Source organism: Bemisia tabaci, chromosome 8, assembly GCF_918797505.1.
Source record: "Bemisia tabaci chromosome 8, PGI_BMITA_v3".
In the NCBI taxonomy this organism is placed as follows: Eukaryota; Metazoa; Arthropoda; class Insecta; order Hemiptera; family Aleyrodidae; genus Bemisia; species Bemisia tabaci.
The window spans coordinates 8,829,886-8,853,551 of NC_092800.1; the positions used below are offsets into that span (position 1 = coordinate 8,829,886).

Genomic DNA, 23,666 nt, shown 5'->3' on the forward strand with positions numbered 1-23,666 from the left:
GGCCTCAATACGTGCCACCCCTAAGTCAACTTGAATTACGGCCAGTACGAGTCGAGGCCTCAAGCCTTGCCACCCTTAAGTCGACTTGAATTACGGCCAGTACGAGTCAAGGTCAGAGATCCGTAGGATTTTAGTAAAGCCTGCAACGCAATTTCGACACTGTTTTGACTCGAGGCCTCAATACTTGCCACCCCTAAGTCAACTTGAATTACAGCCAGTATGAGTCAAGGCCTCGATCCTTGCCACCCTTAAGTCGACTTGAATTACGGCCAGTACGAGTCAAGGTCTGAGATTGGTAGGATTTTAGTAAAGCCTTCAACGCAGGGTCGTATTAGAGTACCTTTACAGGGAGAGTATCGACAACTCGATTTATAGAAAGCTGAAAGATTTCAGCTTTGTATGTCAGCTCCGACAAGTGAGAAAAACTCTCAAACCCGTTTTAAGATGCTGTATTAAAGGCGACGTTAAACCTCCCTCAGTCACGATGGAAACAAGGGTCTTCCCAGTCAAAAGAGCTGCATAAGTTTCTGTTTAGGGGTTGTTTGACTTTTCGGAAGGGGAACGTGTCATTAAATTGACGTCGTAAAAGCCAACACTCGAGACACGAGAGCAATACGACGGGACACAGTCAGCAAAATTGAAAGTAAGAGACCAATCAATCTGCTGGAAAAATATGATATTGAAAATGAAATTAGATTCGTGAAAAGAAATCACTCGACTTCGCGTCATATTGTCATATTCATAGGCTCTACTAAAGAACAGCGGCTCGGTTGTTGAATCGATATCGAATGACCTATCAAAAAGAGAATTGCCAAGACAGGGAATAATCGATCAGGATCATTCGATATCGACTCCAAAATCGACCCACAAAAGGGCTAGGTGGAAGCAGGTGCGGGGAGGGGGTGAGGAGATCGAGCGAAATTCGTGAGGCTCATAAATACCATGTAACGATTCTCTAAACCCCGCGGAAGGGGTGGGGCGGGGGGTCACGGGGTATTAAAATTCATCATAAACGCCTCAAAATGTCAAAGCGTTAATATGTTAATAGGCGAGTTTATCGTGCAATGGCGCCTTGGTTTCAAAGATGGCCGGCCGGGTTGTCATATCGTCGGGGTGTCTTGTATATTATTGTTTATTTCCCTGTTCGCGATGTTGTCGAGTTGATTTAAATTAGAGTCCCTTTATACTGAGAGTCAAGACAATTTGAATCCATTTCTGATTGGTTCCCGTATTTTAGGCCTCCGCAGTGTCACAAACGGGAATAAAGATTACAGTTTCACCGATTGCAAAGATTATAATCTGGAATGGACCGGGAATTACGGGTTCGGCAAGGAACAAACGGAATGAGGGAAGGAACGAAGAAAGGAATTCGAGAATGGGCCGATCAAAGATTACGAAAAACGTTCGATTTCTGTAATCTTTATTCCCGTTTGTGACATCCATGAGCCGAATTGTCTTGACTCTCAGTATAAAGGGACTCTAATTTAAATCAGTGGAAAAAGCGTAGCCTGGCGTCGATTTGCAGCATTTACTCTTCGTCCATAAGTCAATAGACGAAACAGCTCGATCGAGAAAAGTGAGTCAAAACATCTTGTAAACGAAGCCTTATCTCGGTGTGACAACGCTTTGATAGGACGATTGGCATGCTTTAGGCGCATCTTGGATAAATGAATTTTCTTGAGAACTAGAGTTTTAATATTTGATTACACCTTATTTTGTAGTCGCGATGAGTATCATCGCATTGTATCATTGTCTTAAAAATTAGAATGAAAGCAGCAATGAAAGCAGTATATCTATGCGATTTCCCAATCTATAAAAAGCGCAGCATAGACTAATCAGTCTACATGTCCCTGCAAGAGCGCAACAAATTATCGATATAAATACATGGAAGAAATTATCTGCTGACGTCAAGACGTGACTGCCAATTGAGATCGAGCCCGGCTCTCCATGAAACTCGGAGATTCCCAAAGGCTCGGATGAAAACGAAATTATACCTTCACGTCAACGAAGCTATGCTATGACGTCACCTACTTTCCACTGTCAATGTAAACAAAGCTAATGACTATCGAACCTGAGAAGAACGGGCCTCAACGGGGTGAACATCGAAGGAATAATGGCTCGCAAGGCGTTGCCTACGTAAACCCAACATAGCAAAACATTTTCAAATTAATCGTTTGATCCGACCACATCAGTGTAATATTCCGCGTTTGCACTCTTCTTATATAAGGATTTACAAAATAGAAGCTCTTGAGGGGGGGGGGGGGACAGCCGGGATGCGATTTCAAGCGAAATGGATCCATTTTTGCCAAAACTTTAAAGTCAAACGAATAATTCAGCAAAATGTTCGATATCTTAAAGTTTGTTCACTTCCGGGGTGCTTTCACCTTGATAAGATGAAATCCATGTCGAGCATTTCAGCCAAAAATGATGAAACTCAGAAAAACTAGACCGAAAACATTACCTTGGATTAAAATATCTCGCATTTGGACTACATTTTGCAACTAGGAACTGCACTTTCTGACTCTGTTAAGAAACAACACACATACCATTATTTTCCCTATGCACATAAGTGCTCTTACGGATAAACTAAAAATTTTAGTTCTGATTGCAGAAATGAGTCAATTTCATTCATAATAAATGTAATTTATTTTGCAATTGGGAACTATGATTTTCGACTCATTTGAAAAAGCACTTACCTGTGCGGGGAAACAAATGGCACACATGTTGTTTCTAAAGTCGTCATTGCCCTCACGAAAGAACGTAATTAAATATCAATATTGCCAAAGTTCCCCTCGTAAATTGCCTTTTTACAAGGAAAATTTTAGGCGTTGGTAATGGAATATTTCACTGGTATTTCTCCTAATCCCATGCAAACGTCAGACAAATTGACAAAAATTGCGCAGGTGCATCATTTTGAAAGATTCTTGCGAATTTTTCGAGTCCATTTTGCAACCTTGCGACGAATTTCAGTTCCTTAATTCGGGAGACGACGAAGTGATTCAGCAATGCTGCCGTGCTAAGGAGGAACGCCGTATGAACATTCGAGAGTTGCCAAAGTTCCCTCGATAAAACACGTATTTTTGACGACATTCATGCATATTTTTCCTCGAAATATTCAGATATTTTAAATTGAATTGCGTACAAAAATGTCTCGAAATTTCGGGGGAAAATCTTCAGAATTTTCCTAATAAATTCAGTTTTTATCGAAAGAAACTTTGCAACGTCTGAAGGCTCATACGGCGTTCCTCCTCAGCACGGCAGAATGGTAGTTCCATACTGCAAAATACAGCCCAACTACGTTTTAGCGAAGAGAGGACATTACCTTGGTGACGAAGTATCCCTCCCTCTCCCGGGGGTCCTTAAAATGGATATCCGGGTTATCGATGGGCACCAGGTGCTTGAACCTGTGGTCATCTCGGTGGATCCGCCCCAAGGGGGGCCCGCTGGCCGCGAAAGAGGTCTCCGGTTTCCTGGGAACGTGCTCGTAGAGAAGGAAGGGCCGAAGCCGAGCCTTGGGACTCATCCGCGGAGTCCGCACCGCGCAGCTTTCGACGGCGACATGCATGGCCATCAAGACGAGGAACCGGAGGATGACCGACTTGGGGTCGCTCGGTGCACCAGGGATTGCTGCGATCGGCGATATCCCTGAGCTTAACATAACTGGCGGGGTCCTCCCAACCGCATCACTAATCACAGTCGATGGCTAACGATAGCGATTATCGAGGTCGCAGACACGCATGCTCGAAACGAAGAAGACTCGAAACTAACGACGGGGATCGAACAGGGATCCCGCATCACCGGGACCGGCACCGCGCGCACATGGCGCTGTCGATTGGAAACAATAACACGCACCACACGCGATATCGATATGACGCAACGGGGCCGATGAATCGAGCTCAGCGAGCACAATACAGGGATTCGATGTATCGATTCTCGAAGCTGGGGTATGCGAGTGTTTACCGCGCACTGAGTACGATTGAATAGATTCGATGTATCGATGGGACCAACGATCGATTCTCGGAGCGAGGTTGTGAAATTGCTTACGACGCGGTGGGTATGGGTTTTTGAGGTTATCGCGGACGATGACGACGGATGATTGAACGGATTCGATGTATCGATGGGAGTACGATCGATTTTCGAAGCGCGCACTGTGTTTTTTGAGGTTATAGCGGACGCTGAGGACGGATGATTGAACGGATTCGATGTATCGATGGGAGCAAAGATCGATTTTTGAAGCGCGCACTGTGTTTTTTGAGGCTATAGCGGACGCTGAGGACGGATGATTGAACGGATTCGATGTATCGATGTAAGCAAGGATCGATTTTCGAAGCGCGCACTGTGTTTTTTGAGGTTATAGCGGACGCTGAGGACGGATTGGTGAGCGGTGGATTTGGGAAAGCGCGAAGGTGGACTGGAAGGAGAACGAGGAGTTGGTGGCGCGGGCGAAAGAGGACACGAGATGAATATTCAGATGCGAAGGAACTACTGGTGGGTTGACAAGCAGGTTGGGGCCGGTGGTCAGTGCTGACTCAGGCATGGCAGTCGATAGAATACTACACGCCCGGCCGCTCCGGCTCGGAAGGACCATGTTTTTCCAAACCCCCTCCCACTGACCTTTATTTATACGATACCCAGACAACCCCCTAGATCAGCTGAGAGATGAATCGCAATTCGCTTATCCCTTTCGCCGCCCGATTTGCAATCGTTCATCCGTTCCTCTTTCCTCGCTGTCCCTTTTCCCCTTTTTCGCGGCCTCTTCTTTTCGCGCCGTCGCGTTCTTCTTCAGCGAGGGGTTATTCCTCGTCGCGCTTTTTCGTGAGGCATGCGCATTTGCGACTTGCTCCGTCGTGCTGAGAAAAAAACGCCGTATGAGCCGTCAAGCGTTGCCAATTTTCCTTAAAAAAAAAGAAGAATGAAATTCAGGAAAATTCGTAAATATTTTTTCCCCGATTTCCTGCTGGATTTCCTTTCAAATTTCGTCGTCTCCCGCACGAAGAAACGTAACTGCGTTTGATTGTTGCCAAATTTCTTGGCGCTGATTGCATTTTTACCAGGAGAATTTTGGGCATTCCTGATTTAAAAATTCACTGATTTTTCTTCTGATTTTAGGCGAAAATCAGACAAATTTTTGACAAAAATTGAACAGGTGTATTCTTGTTCAATATTGAATCGTTTGAGTCAATTTTGCAACCTTGGAATGAAGTTACGTTCTTTCGTCTGGGAGACGACGATTCGATTTAAAAAGTCTGGGAATTTCAAAGAATAAAATCATGACGTTCTACAAAATAAATATTTTCCGAGAGGAAATTTGGCAAGATTAGCATGCTTCTACGGCGTTTATCCGTATGGCAGTAATGTCGTGGGTCAGTCTTTAAGTTTGTGCTACGGCACTTTCTGTTTTTAAGCTGACTGTATTTATGCTAAAAGGAACTATGTGCGTAAGGTTTGCATGAGACATAGTTCCTTATAGTATAAATACGTCCAGCTCGTCGACTAGCAACTAGTAGCAACGATTGCTTAAAAAAGTTTTAAAAATTTCTTACATTTCAAAAAGACAATTAACTCTTGAAAAAACTGTTAAAACGTTCGTTTTCGGGAACTCTTTAGGGGAATTTTTTAAGGACAATTCACACGAGTGGTAAAATTTAGGTAAAAGTGTTAAAAAAAACTTTTAAATATCAATCGTATAGTTTTTCAACACTGAAATTTTTGACAAAAATATTAACAAAATTATTTGATATTTTAAGAGTTTTTTTTGACACTTAGTTCCTTAAATTGTATGTAAATTTTACTTGAACAAAAAATAGCCAATAGGGGTTTCCTAGCACGAACTTTTTAAAAGTTTTCAAAGGTCTTTGCAAACAGGGAAGATGAAAAAAGGATCCTTTTTTCGTCATGGAATCGAAAGTTTCGATAATAAACTTGCGATACAGAGAGATATTAAATTTTACGACCAATATGCAAAAACTGCAAGATGGATGGTAGCATCTTTTTTTCAACGTCAACAACAAAAATCGTTGAAAAAATGTAGGGAAAAACATATTGATAGATATTAGATGGCATACTGTTAGTGCCTATTCGTCTGCTTCGTTTTGTTTACGATAGAAAATTTAATACTTTTGAATTCATATTTCGCAGAAGCAATTTAAATGGGTAATTTGCACATTGTGTGGGAATAAGAATTAATCCTTTGTGTTGAGGATATTTTTAAAATGAAAAGTCAAAAAAAGTAAAAAATAAAAATTGTAGATTTTTCACTACTTTGCCAATTTTAAGATGAATAGACAGGAAATTTGATTTTCAAAGTTTTTGATCTGGAATTTTGTTCAAAGTTCACAGGGAAATTACAAATGTGCGTGATCCTATAAATTACGTAATGATTATTGGCCCGTTCATTTGTTGTTTAATTTCAATAATTCACCCTATTTTATTTCAAACAGAAAAATGTTGAAATATTCCGACATTTAATAAACAAATCCATTCTCAATACATGTGGAAGTTTCTCCAGTTGTCATAGACTAATCCGATTACCACAATTGTAAAATTTCAAATCCAGGAAGAAAACTTTGTTTTTCTTCAGCGAGCGTTAAAGTCATGACACCTGAGGCCACATCAAACCCCTAAAAAGAACGCAATTACTTGATAATGTTTCATTTTTTTCTACAAAATCTCTGATAACTGGGATCCAGTGAAATCTGATCTCGAGACAATTACGTAGGATTTTAATCTCGACAGCATGGTTGATGTTCTTTTTCTCTCTCACTCTTGTCAACGAGAAGATACATTGTACCCGTTGCAAGAATTTAAAAGAATGATTGATCAAAAGTTTTAGACGAAACAGTTTATGAATAATAATAACAGGCGTATACACTATACATAAAAACGACCTAAAATTGTGTGGCAGCTATATAATAATTGATTTAACTATTCAGTGTTTATTTTGCATCTCGTTTCGACGAAGAGTCGTATACGTATGCCCTGTATTTAAAGAATTTTCTTTGACTTTTGAAAGACAGATGGCGTTATTCGTCCATTTGCCTAGTTATTTGACATAATCTTGTGGAACTTTAAAGTAGGAACTCATTTTCGTGTTTCAATTTAAAATTCCAAAAGATCAATGTCTCAGATTCACGTGTAAAAATCATTATTTATGTATTGATTTTTTGAAATTTGAATGTTAAGGTCGATAACTTCAATGCATACTGAAATCCAAATTGGTATAGGAGCACTATTTATGCATCATACATCCAGTGTGAAAAAAATTCGATCTGCATTGCAATGCATATCCCAAATATACAGCACCGCTTGTTTATTAATAAGTTTAACTTGCCAAAATTTCCATTATCCTGCGTCTAGAATTTTTATACTTAACTTCATTTAAATACATCTATCGCTTGTTTTTACAATTTTGCACTGGAAAACTCTGTTCTGAAAAACCAACTGACAGTTAAATACCGATAGGCACCCCCAATCACAGAAAGAGTGAATATACCTCTATTATTAATAGTCATGACTCCTTTTAATTAAAATAGCACGTGGAAAACAACTAATTTGGTGATTTTAACCATTTTTTCTCCCAAAGTAGCATCATCTTTCAGGGCGTATAATCTTACTGCATAAGAGTTCTTGGGAACACTAAACAGGATATTTACGGCAATTTCTTTAACACCATGAAATCACAAGAAAATTCAATTTTGTTACTAAAAACATTTGCACCGTATTTTCATGCATTTTTAAATATTTATCACAACTTCTTAGCTCTTTAACTTAGTTAAAAGTTTATTTCAGAACCGAAAATGTCTCCCAAAAAGTCTCATCCTACATTTCATGCAAAAGCAGGGTCAAAAACATTATCTATGCTCTCATGCGACCATTCTGAGTGGCATTTCCAAATGTCATGGTGATAATTTTTAGCTCACGAAAATGATAAACCTACCAATGGTTTCAGCACTCAGCAGTGGTATCACGGGGAGAGTTTGATGGAATTAAAGGAAGGACGCTCTAACAGGACTTGCATAGGTTTGCTCCTCCTTTATGACCTTAACTTGAAGATTTTTTTGTTTTTTTTTGTTCAGGAATTGAATTTGAAGCAAATTGTTTGCAAAATCTTGTTTTTCAAGAAATTTTACCTAAAATCACAGATTCAAGAGAGCTATTCCGCCGTGCGAAGGAACAATGCCGTATGAACCTTCAGACGTTGCAAAATTTCCTTTGATGGAACACAAATCTCTCGGTACACCTACAAATATTTTTCTTTCGAATTTTCAGAACCTAATGCTCCTAAAAATTTCGAGAAAAACTATTCATAACTTTCTTCGAAAATAAATATTTTATCGGAGGAAATTTGGCAACCCTCGTATGTTTATACGACGTTTTTCTATACTGCCGTGCTAAGGAAAAACGCCGTATGAACCTTCAGGCGTTGCCAAATTTCCTTTGAAAAAATACGAATTTCCTGGTAAACTCATGAATATTTTCCTTCCAATTTTTCAGATAATTTTTTTTTTTCAATTTCATCCAAAGTCCCTGAAAATTTCAAGGAAAAATATCCATTACTTTCCTTGAAAATACACATTATATCGGAGGAAATTTGGCAACCCTCGAGTGTTCATACGGCGTTTTTCCTTGGCACGGCAGCTTAGAACATCAGTATCAAGGCGAAGTTACCTCACCTCATATTACGGTTTAATCCTCTGACTAAAATTCTACTTGTGCTCCGGACATCTGTTAAATTTAGTGATTTAAACAAGAGGTTAGACCCTTGCTTTCAAAATGCCGCATCAGAACCGAAAATATCATCCAAACCAGGAACTGAACCATTCAAACCCTAAAATCTTCAAAATTTTACGTTGAAAGTTATAATTTCACGAGAGGTTAAATTCAAACGGAGGTGGTCGAACCGGCATAAATGAGCTTATCGATCGGCTGTGACTATTATCGGGATCCATTGGAGATAGGCACTATTGGCAGAATCATTCTGCATGAGTCACCCCTGTCGCAAACGGTGTAACTCGATGCACTTCCAAACAGACAAAACAGCCGTAATTCGAAACAGGCGCCATGTCGTTGCGTTATTGGTGATTTTTAGTGAGCGCTCTGAATGCGAGAGAAATTGTCACTCAAATCGAGAAGAATCTTAATTGAATTTTTCCCCAAAAATACGACCAATTGTCTTGATGAAGTGAGAAAGTTATCTGTTGTCTTACACATAATTTCAATTTATTTAAAAATCCTTGTATACAGCTGGGCTTTTATTTTTATTGTCCGAACATTATCATCGGCACGTTTAGGTAATGCTTTACCAGAATAACAAGTAAAAATCCTGGACTTCTCAAAACGGTTTCAAAAGTTTTCTCCGCATTTGAAAGCAACAAAATGCATCAATTTTTAATTATGAATGGTTTCAAAATCTCCGCCACGAGAAATGTTTTGCGATTAATAATGAGGCCCGATAAGCCCTCAGCATGATGTAGTCGGACCTTTTTCACAAACCGTCTTTATTGAAAATTGTCTAATTTCAACCGGCAGTGTTTCCATGTTACACAAGATTCACGCACTCTTCATGGAACATGTAGAGGAGAGCAGAGCATAAGTGCTCTGCACTCAGAAAACTTAGAAAGTCAAAGAGTCGATAAGATTGCTTCCAAAGAACTTTAAATGTTACGATTAAAATTTAATAATGAGTGAAAATAATTTGAGTGTGCCACGATCGATAGGGAATGAATATTTATTGACGCGGAAAATGAGATGAAACCTCTTGAAAAAATTATGTGATACCCTCCACTGAGTTAAGGATTTTTTGCGTAGAGGGAAGGAGTTACAGAAAAACATTGTTCCTACTCCTTCATAAAGAGGTACATAAAGAAGAATAAAAACCGAAAAAGTACAATCAGAACGACATCTTTGAGAGCCGTCAGACTTAAGGTAATTTCTCTTCCAACGTCTCTGGTCTTTTGAAACGTCAAAAACATAAACTCAAAAAAGGACGAGAAAAAAAAGACTACGAGTCCAAACGAGGACTGTTAAAATTTGTATCATTCCTCGAACACGATTAAAATTTTATCTCTGCATTACTACAATCTCATGCAGCATTCTTGCAATTAATCACCCTTAAATTTGTAGTTTTCTTTTTTTCTACCGACTTCCGCCTCATGTGTGAATTGGTCGTTTTGAAAGAAGAAGAAAAGGATTCCATCGAGTAGGTACTGAGAGGGCTTGAAATATCCTCTTTTCCACCGTGGTTATTTGTTAAAAAAAATTCTATTGAAGCGCCGGAAACAATAATTTTTTTTTTTACATTGATTGATAAATGCCCTCTAAAACAGAACAGAAATTTGTAAGATGATATTGAAAATATACGTTTACGAGGAAAGTCAAATTTATCCGAGATTTTTCTTCTTTTATTTTGAAAAGTGACTTTTTAGTTCGTTTTCTTGAATTGACTAAACCTTTACTTGGCTTTTTATCCACCTAATGTTTGATTAATTCTCAACACAGTGGTAAATAATAACGAGACTAACGATGCAGTAAGTTTGCAAATTCTTCACTTGTAACGGCTGACTTTTTTTTTCTTTAAAAAAAAAAGAAATTGAAAAATTGATGCTTAAGAAAATAGACTGCTTCGCTTTAAATTTACAGATGTTTTGTCACAAATGGTGCCAAATTCATTGGCTCCTTGGGTAAATAGGTAAGACATTTTATAAATAGAAGTACGGATATAATGACAACTTCGTTACCTATACGTAACATAAGTGTCGTGGAGAATTTTCAACCGGAAATTGAAATAGACATCAAATTCAATTTCTTATGATTGATTTCAAGATGTTCTCGAACACTCCTCTTCCCCCCGACCCTCCCTCCTCTTACACATTTTTCACTACAAATTTTCTCTGCACCCGGATGAAGGGAAAAATTTGATAAAAGAGGGGAGAAAACGATGTTTGCACGGGATGTGATTGGTCCCTCACAAGGGCAAGCATATGTTCAATTTTATCGATCGCAGACTTAACCTTACGTTTACCTTCACTAATTAATTCCGAGAACGTTAATATAATGTAAATGAAATGAACTGTCGCATCATTATCACGCATTGCACTATATTTCATAGGTTGATAGTATTAAAATTCTGGATGCGTTCCGGAAAGAAAAAAAAATTGCATTATATATCCGTTTTGTGAAAAAATACATGATGACATAACGATTCGATTAAAATCATCCAAAAACAGAATTCACATTAAAAACGTTGTAATTCATAAAACAATTGCAAACATTTGAAATTTTACAGTACAACACGCGAATTCACTGATATCTATAGTAAATTGCACAAAAAAGAAACCAAATCTTTGCTCCTATTTCCATTTTCTTTTTTACAAAACGGACTTCACATTGAGGCATATTTCGGTAAAAAGGCGTATGAGGCTTGCAATGCTGCTAAGATTGTGCAATATTTTATAGCGTTTGTGGCAGATGAAATTCATTCACGGTGAGAAAAAACTCGGAGCAAATTTGGAAAAAAAAGTCATAGTGAAACTGTCGGATAAGTTATTTACTACTAGAGAGCTACGTTGCATAAACTTAGCAGCATTGAAGGGTTCATACGCCCATTTACCAAAAAATGCCTGAATTGTATAATTTTTTTTTTTTTGGATTGGAAATTTTTCCACTTCACTGGGAAAAAAAGTCGCTTTGATCTAGAGTCCAGACTCTTAAAAACATTGACAAGAAAAAGTACTCTTGAATCAGTTACATTTTTCTTTGAATCGATGAGTCGAGCCTCTTGATTTAGGCGGATTCCTTTTTGATGCAAGCAAAAAGTCCGATTGAATCAAGCGTACTTTTTCTTGTCAATGCTTTTAAGAGTCTGGACTCTAGAACCGAGTTGAGAGGCTGAGTTTGTTATTTCATGCGGAAAAGATGGATAGGTAATATGAGGAATGGATCTTACCTTTGTCATCATCCTGCAAGCGCCAGTGCCTTCAGGATCCAAAAAGTCGATGTACTCGTTATAATTACCCTCCAGAGTTTTGAACCTGGGGGAGTCCCGCGTGATGCGCTCTATCGAGGGTCCACTGGCTTGTATGTTCTTTTCACTAATATTCGGGACGTGCTCGCCCAGGACCATGGGCCTGAGCTTCCCCGTTATCTTCGTCCTTCGGTAACCGCGACCACCAGGACCACAACTCAACACCGGATCCATGATCAGAACAAACGCTAACAACAAATAAAACAAGTGCCTAATCGATACGAAATTCGCGCGGGTAGTCTTCAAACAGATTTGTTCGTTAACCAGATATATATGCATCCCTCTCATCACACAATTTTGTAATGAACGACTTTTTGAACTTGCAACCCTGCATCACTCGTTAGGGGTTATAATCGTCAGAGGTTAGGGGGTGCGTGACTTTTCTCGCTCGGGAAATCTCACCCGGTCGCTCCACCGGCTGCCCGCTACCGACACTCGACCGACCAAGTTTTCATATTCAACGCACCACTAAAAACTCTCCTCGCGGTTAGAATTCTCGTCAATCCATCGACCGGGCTCCAAAACATATCCGAGCATCAACGAGGACGAATTTTTTTTTATTTTCTTTTATTTTATCACAATCACTGAGGAAGCTTTCTCGAGAGGAGAAAGCTCACTGAAACAATCACGAAAAACAACCAGTAGAAGAAACTTTTCACCAGTAAACATCCAGAGATAACAGCTCGACCGGTCGAATTTTCGCGCACTTAAAATCTCGAATCACTATCGGACGAACGATTTTTTTCCGGGCGTGGAAATTCCCGAGTTGCGCACGTGACGACGAAACGATTCGAGAACTTTCTCGGAGAACTTTTTCGGGCCCGAGCTTTGGAGGCGAGGATGAAAATGGGGCGAAAAACTGCGGAGCGCACCCGAGCGGCGACTGAAATTGGAGACACAATTTTATGAATGAGCGACAGGGCGAGCGCTTAAAGGCTACAACATAAACAAATGACTCCTCGATCTTCCTTTTGCTAGTTCTTCGACCAACCATGAGAGCGTCTTGGCTCCGGACTCTCTTGGCCGCCCCCTCTCCGCGCTCTCTCGCTCTCCGAGCGCGGCTCCTACCCCCACCTGATTCTCTCCCTAATTCACATCTTCCCGTTGTTACCTGATCCAATTTCTCACCTACACCTACACTCCTTTTCGGTTCTTTCTTCGAGGTGTTATCCGCGTAAGTATATTGACTTTTTTCTCCGAAAATAGCCCCGTCTGAGATGACCGCCCGCCGCCGCGCCGTACAAACCGCGTTTTTCCTTTTGCCCCCAGCCGGTAAAGATCAGCCGCCCTCCCGCTAATCGATTTCGGATCCCACAGCATCCCGCGTACTCAACACTGAAAAAAAATTCTCGGCGTTTTTACCAAGGTCCGTTGGTACCTTTACCATCTCACTTTTTTTTACCAATTATTGGTAATTTTACCAAGACAGACTGGCAAGCTTACCTAAAAACCGGTATTTTTACTGTTTTTTTCGGGTAAGAATACCACTTTTATTGGTAATCAATTCCCGGTAACTTTGCCATTTTATCTCGGTAATTCTACCACAGTCGATAAAAAATATTGGCGTTTTTACCAAGGTCAAGTAAAATTACCGAGAAAGTTCAACAATTTTACCGAGATTTCTCGGTAAAATTACCAATTCCATAAATAGTAATTTTACCAAGAAAAAACTGGGATCAAATAGAACCCTGAATTCTCGGTAATTTTACCCTTTTCTTAGTAAATACACCGAGATTTTTTTTTCAGTGAACGCCACTGGTCCCTGGACAACCGAAGATAGGACATTCGAAACTTAGCGAGCACTGCTACCATTTTATTTTACCGAAGATTCCGCGATTTCCGGACTTAATCCCGATCTCCCCAAGTCCCGAGAATAATGCCACAATTTTTTCAAAAGTTCCAGGGAAAAATTCCGAAATATACCCGGTTTTAGTTCCAAAGATCGTCAAATTTGATCAAATGATCGGTCAAACTGACGGGAAATCCAGAAATTCCGAGAATCGGGAATCTCAAAGATTCCGGGAAGAATTCCAATTAGTTGAAAAGCTCCGAAATTTGGAATTTTGGAATTTGGAACGCCACTGGTCCCTGGACAACCAAAGATAGGACCTGGATAGGACATTCGAAACCTAGTGAGCACTGCTACCATTTTATTTTACCAAAGATTCCGAGGTTCCCGGACTTATTTCCGATTTCCCCAAGTTCCAAGAATAATCCCGCAATTTTTTCTAAAGTTCCAGGGAAAAATCCCGAAATACGCCCTGATTTAGTTCTAAAGCTCGTCAAATTTGATAGGAAAAATCATCAAATTTGATCGAATGATCGCGGTCAAACTGACGGGAAATCGAGAAATTCCGAGAATCGGGAATTTCAAAGATCCCGGGATTCCCTGCTTAATCCCGATTTCCCCTAGTTCCAAGAATAATTCCATTTTTTCCAAAAGTTCCAGGGAAAAATTCCAAAATACGCCCGGATTTAGTTCCAAAGATCGTCACATTTGATAAGGAAAATCATCACTTTTGATCAAATGATCGGTCTAACTGATGGGAAATCCAGAAATTCCGAGAATCGGGAATTTCAAAGATCCCGCGAAGAATTCCAATTAGTCGAGAAGCTCCGAAATTTGGAATTGATGCCGGGTAATGGCAGCACTGTCAGTAAGCGCCATCAGATGTTGGTAAGGTTTTATAACTGAACTGGTTATTTGAAGAAGGGTGTAATCGCCAAAAGTCGAGCTTCGAGAAAGCACAAAGAAACTTGATTTCGTCGACAATGGGCCTGTTGCAAACTTCAGCTACACTGGAAAAAAACACATTGGATCTAGAGTCCAGACTCTTAAAAACATCGACAAGAAAAAAATACTCTTCATTCAATCAGATTTAAGATTAAATCAAGAACCAAGCTTCTTAATTAGAGCGGATTTCCTTTTGATTTAAGCTTAAATCTGATTGAATCAAGAGTCCTTTTTCTTGTCAATGTTTTCAAGAGTCTGGACTCTAGATCCAATGTGTTTTTTTTCCAGTGAAGAAGAAGAAGAAGAAGAAGAAGAAGAAGAAGAAGGAAATGTAGGAAATGTACTAATTTTTATTTTTTGTTTTTTTTTCCAGTGTAGAGCAAGAAGCATAATTATTTCTCATAGAAAATTGCTCAAAAATCACGATGAGCACGCCGGAAAAGTTTGAAATAATACTCCTAACTTTAAATCTGCCCAAGAAATAAATGTAAATACTCAGGGCTTTGCCTCGGAACAACGGTTTTTGAACTGCAAACTCCGATTTGCTCTAATTCCGATTTGGTTTGCTATTTATGTGTCGTTTTTCCCCACTTAAAATGCTTTGGATATGCTTGTATAAACATTTGAGTTTTGAATTTTTACAGACTAAGATCCCTTTTTCCTTGAACATTAGCAAGCGACATAGGTACGTGCTGTTCCGATAACTTGCAATAATCCGCATCGGTGTAATGAAGGTTTGAGTCCTTCTAAAGAATGAGCTCTGCATGATCGGAGCTCCTTCAGTTTGCAATGATACACTACGCTTTGTCACACAGTTAGTTTAGTTGCCTATCCGATCCGAACCCAACTGGGGTTTCGGAATTTCACTACATGGTTTCCTGGGTGTGCCTGTCACTACTAAGTTTTTACGGGGGAAGACGTGTCTATTCACATAAAAGGCTAAATAATCAGTACTCTAATCTTGTTCATTTATTTCTTTATTTTATGATTTACTATTCATTCACCAGTGGATTGTAAATTGCCGGATATTGGTAATCAATAACCTGTGACATATATATTTTTCGACAATTGATTGAAGAGGGCATTTTTAAATTAATTTTAAGATTTCAGAACGTAATTTTTGGCACGAACTTGCCCTAGTAATTGATACAGGAGCAAAATTTTCGAATTTTTCCAAAATAAAATCCACCGAATAGTCAAACTTTGAAATATATCCATGTCTTGAGTGTTCTTCGAACTTTGAAAATTGCCATTGATTGCAAAATAGATTTGACCAGAATCGGCTCAGCTGTATTTCATGCTGTCTAATTTCCTGGAAAATTTTATTACTCAACAGGAAACCGAACAAAATACCGCCTTGAAACTTCCCATGAGTTTTTCCTAAATAATTGAGGCGTTGGGTCCAAAAAGGGTATTTCTTTGTTGCGATGTTTTGGAATCCACACTCTTATTCTAGATTTTCACTGAAAAAAAAGAAAAAAAAAAAAAAACAGATTGGTAGAATTTACCATTCCTTCATGCTGTATTTCAAACAGCGCTGCCAGAAGAAAGGTAAAAGTTACTATAATACTGGTACAGGTAACCATTCATCTCGCAGAATCGACTTTAAATTCACGCTGTGTGAAATACAGCGTGAAGGAATGCAATGGTAAATTTCACCAATCTTTTTTTCAGCGTTAGAGAGGAGACTGTAGGGTGAATTTTCTGAAATTTTCGTTTTCAGCACTTGATAATCATAAACAAAATTCAGTAAAAGTTTCGACGAATTCCATGAATTTGCTCTCAATACATAAATGGCTGAAACGTCAGACACCGCAACCAAAAAATGCTCTTTTTGCATCCAGAACTTCAATTAGAGTATGTTTACTAAATTTCACGTCAGAATTAGTTTTGATTAGTTTATATTACTTCTTTGTTTTCAACCACTATTTCCTAAACCAGAATAAATACATATAGAACAGGAAAAGAAAGGAACTGCCCGGGGGAAACGCGAAATTGCTGCTTTGTCAGTTTGTGGTTAAATTGCTGATTTAAGATGCGAGTATTCCGCTCTATTTCTGGAATCGGTTCATTTTCTGTTTAGTAAAGTATAAAATCATGGAAATAAAGACCGGCAGCAGCATGGGGCAATTTTGTTGAGTCAGACCCACTACTGCCTGTCTCTTGGCTCGTGCGGGCATGGTGTTGGGTGGTACAACTCTTACATTACATTACTTCGTAATATCAGTACCCATGTATGTTTATATTTTAGGAAATGTCATTCAATCTTGAGGATCATCACGGCTCACGTTCCAGCACTCATTGAGAGATGCGGTTTCGAAAATTGATACTCCAACCTTTTTGTCTACGGATCAGTATCTGTAGACAATCTCTCAAAGATTCAGCAAATACTTTAATAATTATGAGTGAATTAAACGTCACCCGAAATAATATAACACTCGAAGACGACTTTGTGGGAAAAAGATAAAAGTTAAAGCAGAACAAGTCGAAACGTTTCGCCTGAATTCCCAGACGTTTCCGCCAAAAAAACCAGAAAAAAAGGCCAACAAAGCTAAAATACGATCATTTCTGGGGTCAGAGTAGCAAGGTAGCAATAAATTTACTTATTTCTATCAAATGGAACTAAGTGCATTAGGACATGCGCCCTGAGACCCATAAGAATACATCTACCGTGCTAATCAAGAACGCGCCGTAAATCCATCAACATTTTCCCTCGTTTTTTGGAACTTAACACTTCATAAAATAAATACTGTATTACCTATGCATCTCAAATTTTCAGGCTAAGTTCTTGATAGTATTCGCAAAAAAATTCTGTAAAAACATTGTACCAAGGTACACAAGTTTTTTTGCTGTGATACATTGTTTCCAAAAAATGTAAAATGGCGTTTACGGCGTTTTTGCATTGCGCGACAGATATTCATATCAGGGCTTACGTCATGATGCATAGTTTAGTTTGGCAGAAATACTTCCAAATACGGAGGTGGAGCAAATTTTTCCCCATTTCCTTCGTTCTACTTTTTCGAATGTGCTTGAAGCACTGAAAGGTATTGTTCTCCAGCAAAGTAGGCTGATTTCACACCTAGTTTTGCATTCGTTGTGAAAATCAGCAAAAGGAGTGGAGCAGTACTAACCATCATTTCATGCTTTTCTATTCAGAAAACTTCGTATTTCCTCTGTCCGGTTTGTTTTAAAACTTCAGAAACAAATCATACCGTAAAAAACGTATTACGAGTTCTACTGTAAACTTAATTAATTTTACACTCATTCAAACTTTAGAGTATAAATAATCAAAGTTCAAGTTCAGGCTGGTCTCTTTTATCATACTGCGACACTTTTAAAGCAAATTTTTTTTTTTTTTTTATAGTATATTTACTGTCAGAGCGTTCTAACCTTCGCTTAATCATCTACCTCAGTTTAAAATAAGAAAATTCTTCATCAAGCTTAATATATCGACGGTGAAAGTCGGCAATCACATAACTCGGTTTGCGACGTCACAGACTTCCTGTCATACTTCATTTTTTAAACGGAAAACTACTCAACGGTAATTCTTTAAAACTGCCGTGATTTTTCTTCTATGTGCGAGGAAAATTTTGCAAAAACTTCAAGGAATCATGTCCATTTGTTCTCCTTTAAAAAAATAACATAGTTGCGAAGATTTTCAGACACCGCAAACGAGTTATGTGATTGCCGACTTGCACCGTCGATATATTTTTTTTGCAGTAAGTTGTGAATCGTACAAGTCATGACTTCTGCAACTCCTTTAAAAATGTGTCATATAATTATCAAATCAGGATTCGGCTTTCATTGCAGGATTACTGTATACGGATACATAATATGTAGAAATGCTACAGCCATAATCCGACGTGCAGGTGTATCGCAAAATGCCCTTCGTCTTATGGGTAGGAATGAACTATGAGAGCCCTCCCTACCCTATGAAAATAAATAAAACAGCTCCGGGCAACAACCGAAACAAGCCTGGGTAAATCGCGATGTGCCTTAAGCAATGAAAAAATAAACCGAAATCTTGTGTTAATATGGGGAGTAATACACAAAGCACGAGGTATCACAAGCTGTTGGTTGTTTTTTTTTCCATTTTAGTTTTTCCTATGTCAAATACACTAAATATTTGAGTTGAGATGACCAACTCTTTGTGTTGAAAATCTGCGACCTCATTAAAAACTAGTTGCCGGCCGCGAGGATCAAACCTAGTTCAAATGGAGATGTTGCATGTGTGAGGAATTTGCGATTTGACTATATTGATGCTTACGTAAAAGTTCGCGAGAAACACGATGGTGCCACTGGTTTGCTTTGAAATCAACTCCCAAGCTCAAAAAAAGCTCTCAAGTTGAGGCCAAAATGGAGGGGATATCCCACGCAATCCTGAGAGTCCACATCTACATCAAGACAAACTCTCCATGCAGAGATAGGGAGCAAATACATTAGCAGTGATGCCGTGTTTTCAGTTTTGGAGTCCCCAAATAAAGTGGCAGCCCTGTCAATGTATTTGCTCCCTATCTTTGCATGGAGAGTTTGTCTTGATGTAGATGTGGACTCTCAGGATATCGTGGGATATCCCCTCCATTTTGGCCTCAACTTGAGAGCTTTTATTGAGCTTGGGAGTTGATTTCAGAGAAAACCAGTGGCACCATCGTGTTTCTCGCGAAATTTTACATTAGAGTCAATGGTCATATCGCAAACGCCTCACACATGCAACATCTCCATTGGTAGTAATCCAATGCGTTACAGCCACTCGCAAGTCGCGTTCCCGAGTATGGAGCGAAAAACAAAGTACATGAGTTCAGCAGGCCACTGTCCTCATCTGCAGACGTCTCAAAGTAACCTACGGTTTGAGTCGATTTATCACAAAATTGTGTGGAGTCACCAAGACCTTTGGGTCGATCTGACCCAAAATAAACTAACATGAAGAAACAAGAGGAGACACAAAGTAACACAGAGTAACACCAAACACGAAATTGTTTACCGTGTACTTCGTAACATTCGTTCCGAAAATGTCTTGGGCAGCGATAGTTAATGAAGAACACAGAGTAACACAAAACACAGACATTTTTAAATGTGTACTTTGCATACTTTCGTTTCAAAAACGACTTGTACAGTGATAAATGAGAAAAAGAAGAGGGGGGAAAAATTTTCTTATGAGCGTGGCAACTTTGATTGTTCGCACGAGACTCCTAGCCAAGTGTCTATTAGATTCGTATCGGATTCGCAAGCATGGGGGTGCATTGAACACCCTCGAGAGAAGTGGTTTCGAGTGATTGCGAAAGTGTGCAACGCTCGTGGTTCTACCCTTTGTTGCTTGGCCTCCAACGTTGATTTCTGAATCTGCGCATGCCGCAGAGACGCACCAGTATATCTTTATTGCGAACTTCTATTGAGGCTAAGAGCTCAATATTTCGCGATTTTCTCACGCGGATAGTGAAGCTCAGAATGCATTTCAAACTTTTTCGATGCACAATTTGTGATTTTCAGGCTATTTTTCTTCAGATACTAATCTTCGTCTTGTTTTGCAGAAAAGAAAAGAAAAGAAAAAAAAAATGCATTAGACGCATCGATACATCTGTCGAACGTAACTTCTTGTAGATCTAGGACACATAAACTCTGCGGTATGGAAGTTAGGCTTAAGAAATATGCCTAGAAATTAGACCAGATTTGTGTTTCGCTCTTGTTTTCCGTTCCAATTTCCTTGATTTTGAAATTTATCTAACTCGGACTTCGAGTTCAGCTCGACCAGAGCAATGAACAGCTGTAGAGCGGCGTGCTTTGCGATATATCGATCGATCTGCCATTTAAACCTTTGGGAAAGGGTCGATAAGCAGGGTGTTCGTAACGAACACCGTAATAATCGATTCTTCGCCATAGCTTCAAATGGAGAGATATCGCTTGTCGACCTATCACGCCTCGCCACTGTATGAACAGCGCTTGCATGGTTTGAATGAGAAGTCAATAACACGAGGTATGAGTGACACTTACCAGTTTTTTTTTTTTTTTTTTTTTCGGAATCGCTGGTTTCTCAAGAAAACTGGGGTGGATGACACTGAGCGCGGTAAAGTTGGAAATGCTGATGAATGGAGACTAAAATGAGGGTAAATGATGGCAAAGCAGCGATGAACTGAGCCGCTGCTCATAGATTGCTCTATTGCGAGGTGATAAGAAATGCTGAGCTCTTTAAAAATCCACGCATTGTTCCTATGTTTGAATGACCATTGTGTTCGATTGTACTTTATCAGCTGTTTCCCGGGTGCAATTTCCAAGTGCAGGTATCTCTCGGCACTGTCCGTTACCTGCTCAATTTGTCGTGAAAGAGCTCGGACGACACTCGAATGAAATTGTCAGATTTCTTATTCATTTCAGATATAGATTCTTCCGAGAAATCACAGTGATTTGTCGCTGCAGGAAGTGCAAAATATCCAAGAAAAAATGTTGCGAGTTTTGCTTTCATGGTAGACGTGCATCGAAATCAAACTTTGCCGAAATCATACAGGTTTCCGTTTTGCACATTTTATTTTTGCAGGGTTGAATCATTGTAATTCCGTGAAAAGATCTATTTCCAAACTCATTTCAACCAATCGGATCGCTCTATACTCTCTATGTATTTTTTGTTTACAGCTCTATCAATTTCAACAATTAGCCCACAGGGCTCATGTAGAAATAGAAGTATGGCCTTACGTCGCAAAGTAGATCGAGTCAACGGGAGAGGTTGGACAAAATTCAGAAACTTCAAAAGCCCCGTTGAATCAAAACTTTGAGATTTTAAAAATGGTTCCATTGGTTTCCTCGTGAAATTTTCTTGTAGGAGCACCCCTTAAAATTTATAATGGAACGAAATAAACATCAAAATTTGCAGTTTTAGTCAACAATTTCATGTCCGACCTCTCTATTTGACTCGATCCACTGTGACTTACACCGTCGATATAGCAGAGCATTGAGAGCTTACGCTTCGCGTCATCGCGCCTTCAATTTTTTGGATGCAGCTTGGACGTCCATCAAGTAGGAATAGTTGTATCTCATGCGCCGTCGTAAACGCGCATCCTTTCCCTCCCTCTATTTACATACTGTGTTTTTTCCCGTCTGTCTTATTCGTAATTGTGCTTCAAGGACTAGATAGGCGAAGATAGGAGAGATGTGTTCAGACCTCTTTTTTAACTTTTTTCCCGAAGCTGAGCGACACCTCTTTGACTGAACACCTTGAATAGTTGTATCTCTGCGCCATCGTTAAAGCTCATCCTTTCTCTCCCACTACTTTCATATTGTGTCGCAGGAGCGACGAATATTCCTTTTGCATGACCCTAGTCGACTCCTTAAATGGACCGCGTTTGGCAGAAAGGAACCAAGCCATATCATCATCGCCAAATTTAACTGAGCAATTTAATTTTTTACAGGAGAACTTTCGTGCGGATTTTTTTTTAAAATGTCCAAGGAATTTGCTTCGCACAGTGCAGAAATTCACAGAAATCCACAAAAAATCTGCAAACCGTTTTCACGTAAAAAATTAAATTGCACGATTGTATTTGACAATAGCTGATGTGGCTTAATTCCGTTTTACTCAGCGTGGTCCGAATTTTCCTTAGTGATAATATAAATCATATGGAGTATTTTTTAGAAGAGGAGTGTTTAAGGAAGGACTATGACAGTTTATCAAAAAGGAACCAACCCACATTTTGGATAAAATGGAGTTACGAGTGGTCTCCAGCTGTAATAGTTGCATTCTCCTTTCCGCCAAAAATTCTTAGTCCAAAACAAATATTTACTTTGTGAAAAAATGGGATAAAATTAATTTTTTACATTGAGTCTTATGGAGAAATGAAACTTTAAACCTTTTTCTCTTAGTTTCAACTTGATAGGGGTTGGTTCCTTTAGAGTCCCTTTATACCCAGAGTTAAGACAACTCGATTATCAGCTGACTGGCAGCCGGCCTTGGCTGGCCATGGAGGCCGAAACGAGTGCACCCAAACGAACGATATTGAGGGGTAAGGATCAGGAATCCTGCGATGTCTGTCACACAAAAACAACAACATCAACAAATTGATCAATTAAAAAGAAAATGAGATTGGTTTGTGAATAATTTCTGAATCTATTTTCATTTTGGACCGATGGCAATAACAATTTACTCTTGATAAACCACAATTAGGTAATATTTTCATTACTCTTGTTGACATTCGAGGTACCGCCATCTTGGTGCACTCGTTTCGGCCTCCATGAGCGAGAACCAATCAGAATTGGATTTTTTTTTAGGCCACTTTCAGCCCAACCAGAGCCCAACCAAAAGTGAGTTGTCTTAACTCTGGGTATAAAGGGACTCTAGGTTCCTTTCCGATAAACTCGATCCATATGGCCTCTCCATAGAGTCCTTTTACAGAGAGAGTTGAGACAACGTGGCTCGTGGATGTCACAAACGGGAGTAAAGATTACACAAATAGGACGTTTGCTGCAATCTTTGATCAACCCATTCCGGAGTTCCTGTCTCCGTTCGCACATTCATTTCATTTGCTCCTTGCCGTACCTCCTATTCCCCGGTCCATTCCAGTTTATAATCTTTGCAATTGGTGAAACCGTAATTTTTATTCCCGTTTATGACACTGTGCAGGCCTAAAATACGGGAACCAATCAGAAATGGTTCCGCATTGTCTTTACTCTCAGTATAAAGGGACTCTAGGCCTCTCTTCCCACACGTACTGCTCTCTTCCTCACTGAAAAAAAATCTCAGTGTATTTACTAGAAAAAGGGTAAAATTACCAAGAATTCAGGGTTCTATTTGATTCCAGTTTTTTCTTGGCCAAATTCTCGGTAAAATTATTGAACTTTCTTAATAATTTTACTGGAACTTGGTAAAAACGCCAATATTTTTTATCGACTGTGGTAGAATTACCGAGATGAATTGGCAAAGTTACCGGG

General features: G+C 39.3%; 1 protein-coding gene across 2 annotated transcripts in view; it reads right to left on the reverse strand.

Annotated features, from left to right (window-relative positions):
* hh (hedgehog signaling protein) overlaps positions 1-13,017 on the reverse strand; it is a 99,900-nt gene extending 86,883 nt beyond the window's left edge. Inside the window, exon 1 of one of the 2 annotated variants that reach the window (XM_019060388.2) lies at positions 11,945-13,017. In XM_019060388.2, coding sequence (XP_018915933.1) covers positions 11,945-12,310 — 366 coding nt within the window. In that variant the 5' untranslated portion in view covers positions 12,311-13,017. Of the gene's footprint in view, positions 1-3,322; positions 4,908-11,944 lie in introns of those variants that run through there. The other variant, XM_019060389.2, reaches the window with a different exon arrangement.
* Between the last annotated feature and the right edge of the window lie 10,649 nt (positions 13,018-23,666).